The 7,829-nt window shown below is 35.2% G+C and overlaps 1 protein-coding gene across 1 annotated transcript; it reads right to left on the reverse strand.

The window, feature by feature from the left end:
• Positions 1-3,575: 3,575 nt before the first annotated feature.
• Positions 3,576-6,885, reverse strand: LOC138338525 (uncharacterized). The gene is made up of 4 exons (XM_069289495.1): positions 6,465-6,885; positions 4,963-5,210; positions 3,994-4,115; positions 3,576-3,894 (listed from the first exon to the last, which is right to left on the reverse strand). The coding sequence occupies exons 1-4, from the start codon at positions 6,883-6,885 to the stop codon at positions 3,576-3,578; spliced, it is 1,110 nt and encodes a 369-aa protein (XP_069145596.1).
• Positions 6,886-7,829: the final 944 nt, after the last annotated feature.

Genomic DNA, 7,829 nt, shown 5'->3' on the forward strand with positions numbered 1-7,829 from the left:
TGAAATAGATTAATGAATAGATATTACGATGACTCATAAAAAAAAGTGAAGTAATAACAAAATAAGTTAATAGTAATAAAAATAACTAAAGATGTATCTAGAAATATTTACTTTTCTTGTTATCATTTTTTGTAGCATGAAATTATATTTTTACCCCTGATCATTATTCACTTCATATATAGAAATATCTTTCTAGATTATTTAATATTTTTCTTAATAAGTTTTTGTTAGAATGAAATTACAATTTTACCCTTGTTGTCCTACCACTTCACTCTTCTATATAATAGAAAAAATAATAAAATAATATAGAGGAATATTACTTAAAATAAGTTATCAAGTCAATTAACCATATTAATTGTAAATGTTAATATGATTTTTTTAGACAAACATCAGATAAATCATTTTTCAAGGTCTTAATAAATCAATAATTTAGAATTACCTTTAGACCTATAAAAATCATTAGTATGTTATAAAATTAAAAATTTATCCTACATTTATTTAAGAGATATTTTGGTTTGGTGAAAAATCTACACCATATAAAAAAAAAAAATAGACAATATCTCAATAAAATAGACTAATTAAAATTAGTCTATATTAAGAAAAAAGTATCTTTTAAAATGTGGATCCATACTAAATGTCACATCATTAGGATACAAAAGGTATTTAGGAAAATATATTTGTTTTTTGTCATTACAAATCTATTATAATTTTCTTGATATCATAACATAGAAAGAAACATTCTAGAATCTTTATGATTTGACAAATTTGCAAAAAGTGTGATTGAAAATGTGGATTCATATTAAATGTCACATCATTAGGATACACATGGTATTTAGGAAAATATATTTGGTTTTTTTGTCATTATAAATTTATTACAAGTTTCTTGATATCATAACATAGAGAGAAACATTCTAGAATCTTTATGATTTGATAAATTTGCCCTTGGTCATCCTTAATTTGGCTCTTCTATATAAACAGAGTAATGAAAGGCCCGTTTACGGGTCCAATATTACAATTTTATAATAGAAATTTGATTAAATTTTAAAATAAAAATTATTATCATATTTTCAAATAAACATGATAGGAAATAACAATAAAGCATAATATTTATTAAAAATTGACTGATGAAAATTACAATGAATCATCTCATTCTTTATAAAGTAATAAAAGGATAAAAAAAAGTTATGACTTTGTTTCTAATATTTATTAAAATTAGGAGAACAATTTTGTATAATAAAGAAAGAATTTTTTAAAAATAAATAATAAATATGATGGATTAATGTTTTTTATCAAAGAAAAAGGATTTAAAAATATCTGCAACATTTTATATAATATATGATGCAGTAATTTAACATGAGGTAGTTAGTATAATAATTTATATAACTTGATTAAAATGATTTTAACTATGATAAAATAATAGTAATAAATAAATGTATGTTTTTCAATAAATTATATATGACATATATGTTACGTGGATTTTTGATATTGTAAATAAAAAGAGAAATCAAGTTAATTAGATACTTCAAAAATTATCTCTACAATCCCAAAAAAAGAACAATGCCATGAAATTGAAAAGTCCAAAGAGAACGAAAGGAAATAACATAACATGCTTATCAAATTGTTGAAAATTTTATTTTTGAAGAGCTATCTCACTGGTTGCATTCCTTTTGAATTAAGCATTTTGAGAAAAATGATTGTAATTGATATTGAATATAACATGTTAACTGATTCGTTAGGGTGTTTGAAAAGTGTGGATTAGTTGAATTTTGTTGAAAGTTGAGTCATTATAGAGAGAATTGATCGAAATCTAGTTCTTAATTTTGAAAAAGAAACTGCATTATTGATTTTCCTAATAAGAGATCTATACCAGAGTGTATAATATTTAGGACGCAAATAAAAAATAAAGGACGAAAAATTTATTGATATAAGACATATGAGGAGAGAGAATTAAAGAGCGAATGAAATGAAGATGAGTTAATGTCTATTTATTTGTGTCATAATCTTAGTTCTAGAAAAATCTTATAATTTGTAGCTTTAGAAAAGTCATTAACTTGTGGAGAAAATTTACTATTTGAAATAAATATTTTAATGAAGTTTAAAAATACAATTTATAGTTTTTAAAATGAAATATATAAGAAATGATCATATTACCGTAGATTGTCCTCAACTTTTAAAATCAAACACATATTTAGATTAATATGTTTGAAATCAAGTAAAAGTACATATTTGATTCTATATTTTAATGAAGAACTACACTTTTATAATCTAGTAAACATTTTTTAGTTTACTTTAAATACAAATATATCATCCTATTCATTTTATTTGTAAAGTTACTTTTAGCATCTTTTAAAATATATATATTTAAAAATATTGAAATTAATTTGATTTATTCTTTAATTTCAATCTAATATATATTATTAATTTTGTCATACTTGTTTCTTTTCAGGTACATTAATTAGAGACAAAATAAAGATGAATATAATTAATTATATTTTTGAGTAATGAATTTTATGTTAAAGTAGGTCTTTTTAGTAATGTCACGACCCGAAATGGGTGTGATGGCACTCGTCTTATCCCACCAAGACAAGTCAGCCTAAAACCCAATATCTAACAAAGTGCGGAAGTAAATGACAATCCAACAACAATTTCTATAAAAAAAAATCAAGTCATATTAATTCAACCCCCAAAACCAGGTTGTCACGTGCACAAGCCTCTATTGTAAATATTAGAATTGAAACAAAATAGAAGTCTAAATGAAGTTGTCTTTCAAGTAAAAACAAAGTCATAAACTGGAGTAGGAAAGTTCGCTGAGATGACAAACAGCTACCTCACAATAGTAAGGATATTTCTATAAATTTACTCTCCAATACTTCCATCTAGTCAAAGGCTTAATCAGTAGAGGTCACTATCCGATACATTCTCAACTTCACAAAAATACAAATTTTTATATATATTTTCCTTTCCAATCACTTCCAACAACCCAATTTAATAATATTTTATTTTTATAATGTGAACAATAAGAAAAGAAAAATAAATAAAAGAAAAGAAAATATTAAAGTTGATGATTTTACGAAATGGAAAAAAAAGAACAAAAAAGAAGTTGCAGATTTAATAATCTGCATCCAAATTTTGCCAAACACAAACATTAGATCATATCTTGGCAATCATTGCCAATGATTAGGTTATTATTATTATTTTAATATAACCATCAAAAATATTATTTTATAATGAAAATTTTAAAGGGATCCTAATTCTCTTTCTTCCTACCATTCAATCTTATATATATAAACATATGTGTGCAACAATTAAAGAAATTAATGCAGATGTAGTTTACCTGAAGCAGTCGAACCCTTCGTCCGTTCCGTCTTTCTCCTTTCTTTTTTTTTTCTTTTGTGAATTAATTAAGTACTAATTGTGATAGGTTTTACCCACATATTTTATGAAATAAAGGCTAAATAGGATAGGGTCTTAAATAAATTATCACTTTAGCCCATAAACTATCGATTAATTAACTTAAGTTAAACAAATATGCAAAATTCTAAAGAGGAGCTTTTGGGTCATTACATTATCCACCACTAAAAATCATGTTCGACCTCGAACATAGAGTAAAAGTAATTATCTGAAGCTTCAAAAAGTTGAGGATATCTGGCACGCATGTCAGACTCTGTCTCCCAAGTTGCTTCTCTTACTGAACGGTGCTTCCATTGCACCTTCACTGAAACAAGCTCCTTGGTCCTAAACTTTCGGATTTGCCTATCCAATATAGCTATGGGCTCCTCCTCATATGTCAAGTCTGGACCCAGCTCCACAGAATCGAGGGAAATCACATGAGATTCATCCGGAATATATTTTCGAAGCATAAGGGCATGGAAAACAGGATGAACTGCCGACAAACTAGGTGGAAAGGCCAACTTATAGGCCACCTCTCCCACTCGGCTCAAAATCTCAAAAGGTCCAATGAACCTAGGGCTAAGCTTGCCCTTCTTTCCAAACCTCATCACACCCTTCATGGGTGATACTCGGAGCCAAACATGATCACCCTCCATAAACACTAAGTCTCTAACTCTCTGGTCTGCATAACTCTTCTGTCGACTCTGGGCTGTCAATAGTCTATACTGAATCATACAGACTTGTTCCATAGCATCTCTAAGCAAGTTTGTATCCAAAGAGTCCATCTCCGCCGAATCAAACCAACCAATAGGAGATCTACACCTTCTACCATACAATGCCTCAAATGGGGCCATTTGGATACTAGAGTGATAACTGTTATTATAGGCGAACTCCGCTAAGGGTAAATGTCGATCCCATCTTGCACCAAAATCGATCACACACGCTTGAAGCATATCTTCCAATACCTGAATGGTCCACTCAGATTGACCATCTGTTTGAGGGTGAAATGCCGTACTCATATCAAACTGAGTACCCAGACCATGTTGTAATGTCTTCCAGAAGTGAGAAGTAAATAGTGAACCTCGATCTGATATGATACAATCTGGCTGATATATAGTTCGGCTAACTTTTCTGCTGTATACTTTACCCGAACCGGGATGAAGTGGGCAGACTTGGTCAGCCTATCAACAACAACCCAAATAGAGTCATAACCACCCACTGTGGTAGGAAAACCCACAACAAAGTCCATAGCAATCCGCTCCCACTTCCAAGTAGGAATAGGCATCCTCCGAGATAGACCCCGGGCCGCTGGTGCTCACACTTGACTTGCTGGCAAGTGAAACACCTCGAAACAAAGTCTGAAATATCTCTCTTCATCCCACACCACCAGTAATGCTGACTCAGATCATGATACATCTTCGCCGCTCCCGGATGGATGAAATACCGAGTACAATGGGCCTCCTCAAGAATCAATCTAATCAAATCGCCTGTCCTGGGCACACAAATTCTGCCTCCGATCCGCAAGACACCATCAGAATCAAGGACAGCCTCCTTAGCTTCCCCTCTTAATACTTTGTCTCGAATGAGACATAATTTTTCATCATCAAATTGGTGTGCACGGATTTGCTCGACTAAAGAAGACCGAGCCTCAATAAAAGCAATCATCCCATCACTCTTTTCTGAAATCTGCAAGCGGACAAGACTGTTAGCTAATATCTGCACATCTCTAGCCAATGGTTTCTCCTCAATACTAAGCGCTGCAAGACTCCCCGTTCTAGGAGTCTTCCTACTCAGAGCATCGGCCACAACATTGGCCTTTCCTGGATGATACAGAATGGTCACATTATAGTCCTTCAGCAACTCAAGCCATCTCCGTTGCCTCAAGTTCAAATCCCTCTGGCTAAAGATATACTGAAGACTCCGATGATCAGTGAAGATCTCACAATGCACTCCATACAAATAATGACGCCATAACTTAAGTACAAATACCACAGCCGCTAACTCCAGATCATGAGTAGGGTAGTTCTTCTCATGGCATTTCAATTGCCTAGAAGCATAAGCAATCACTTTCCCCTTCTGCATCAACACACCACCCAAACCAACTCCTGAAGCATCACAATACACAGTAAAGTCTACACCTTCCTCAGGTAGAGTCAACACAGGAGCAGAAGTCAACAAATTCTTGAGCTTTTGAAAGCTCTCCTCACACTCATCAGACCACTGAAAAATCACATCCTGTTGAGTCAATCTAGTCAATGGAGCTGCAATAGTAGAGAAACTCTGAACAAATCGTCGATAATAGCCTGCCAATCCCACAAAACTCCTAATATCAGTAGGTGAAGTAGGTCGTGTCCAGCCTCTAACTGCCTCAATTTTGGCTGGATTTACTCTAATACCCTCCTTGGACACCACGTGTCCCAAGAATGTCATAGAATTAAGCCAGAACTCACACTTTGAGAACTTGGCATACAATTTCTCTTCTCTCAACCTCTGAAGTACAATACTCAGGTGTCGGACATGGTCCTCCTCAGTCTTGGAGTAAACCAAGATGTCATCGATAAAAATAATCACAAAAGAATCAAGGTATGGCCGAAACACCCCATTCATCAACTCCATGAATGCTGCTGGGGTATTAGTCAATCCGAATGACATCACTAGAAACTCATAATGCCCATACCTAGTTCGAAAAGATGTCTTAGGAATATCTGATGCCCTAATCTTCAACTGATGATACCCAGACCTCAAATAAATTTTAGAGAACAATGATGCTCCCTGTAACTGATCAAATAAGTCATCAATGCGCGGAAGAGGATACTTATTCTTCACTGTTACCTTGTTCAACTGTCTGTAATCAATACACATCCTCATAGTCCTATCCTTCTTCTTCACAAACAATACAGGGGCACCCCAAGGTGATACACTAGGGCGAATAAAACCCTTACTCAATAAATCCTGCAGCTGATCCTTCAATTCTTTCAACTCTGCTGGAGCCATACGGTATGGAGGGATAGAAATAGGCTTAGTGCCCGGCTCGAAATCAATAGCAAAATCGATATCCCTATCGGGAGGAACACTTGGAAGATCAGAAGGAAATACATCGAGAAACTCCTGAACCACGGGAATAGAGTCCATGGGAGGTGGTTCAATACTAGAATCCCGAATAAACGCTAAGTAAGACAAACACCCCCTCTCCACCAATTTCTGAGCACGGATAAAAGAGATGACCTTGCTAGGATAAGAACCACTAGCACTCTTCCACTCAACCCTCAGAATAACAGGCATTGCTAAAGTCACAGTCTTAGCATTACAATCAAGGACAACATGATAAGGAGAAAGCCAATCCATACCCAAGATAACATCAAAGTCTAACATCCCCAGAATGATTAAGTCTACCCAAGTGTCATACCCAACCAATGAAATAAGACAGGATCGATATACTCGATCCACCACTAAGGGCTTACCCACAGGTGTAGAAACACGAATAGGTACAGTCATGCTATCACATATCATATCAAATTTAGCAGCAAAATATTTAGACACATAAGAGAATGTAGAACCTGGATCAAACAAAACAGACGCAGGTCGATGGCATACTGGGATGATACCTGTAATAACAGCATCAGAGGTCTCCGCCTCAGGTTTCCCGGGGAAAGCATAGCAGTGGCCTCCTCGTCCACCTCCATCCTGGGTGGTACCTCTACCCCCACTCTGCTGAGCTGCAACACCACTACTAGAAACTCTATCACCTCTACCTGACTGAACTTTGCCACGACCTCTACCCTGTGGTGCTGGTGGTCTAGTTTAGAATGAAGAATTAGGTCGAGGCCCACCACGAACCCTTTGTGAAGTACACTGCCGCATTAGATGATCGGGATCTCCACAAGTAAAACAAAATCTCTGACCTGGGAACTGTTGTGTGGACCCTGAAAACCCACTATAATTTCCGCGCCCTGTAGGTCGCTGTTGTGAATCGTACGAGCTCTGAACCGGGCTATAAGAACCCTTAGATGTCTAGCCACCTTCAAATGTCGGCATAGATGCATGAATAGGTCCCCGCTGCTGAAAAGAACCACTCACTCTCTGTGATCCCCTACCTCCAGATGAGGAACCATGAAACTGGCCTGATATACGGGCCCTTTTAGGGTCCCCAAACTTCTCTCTCTCCATCAATTCTGCCTCTTTGGCAGCGCTCACAATGGACTGGAAAGAAGCCCCCTCCCTAGATGCCCGAAACACAGCTGACCTGATAGAGAAAGTCAATCCCCTCACAAATCTGCGGATCCTCTCTGTCTCATTTGGAATAATGGCCAACGCATGCCTAGACAACTGGAAAAAACGCGCCTCATACTCTGTAACCGATAAACCATCCTGTCTCAGACTCTCAAATCTCAAGCGACTCTCCTCTCTCACGCTCCATGGGATAAAACGATCTTGGATTG

Source organism: Solanum lycopersicum, chromosome 9 (assembly GCF_036512215.1).
Source record: "Solanum lycopersicum chromosome 9, SLM_r2.1".
In the NCBI taxonomy this organism is placed as follows: Eukaryota; Viridiplantae; Streptophyta; class Magnoliopsida; order Solanales; family Solanaceae; genus Solanum; species Solanum lycopersicum.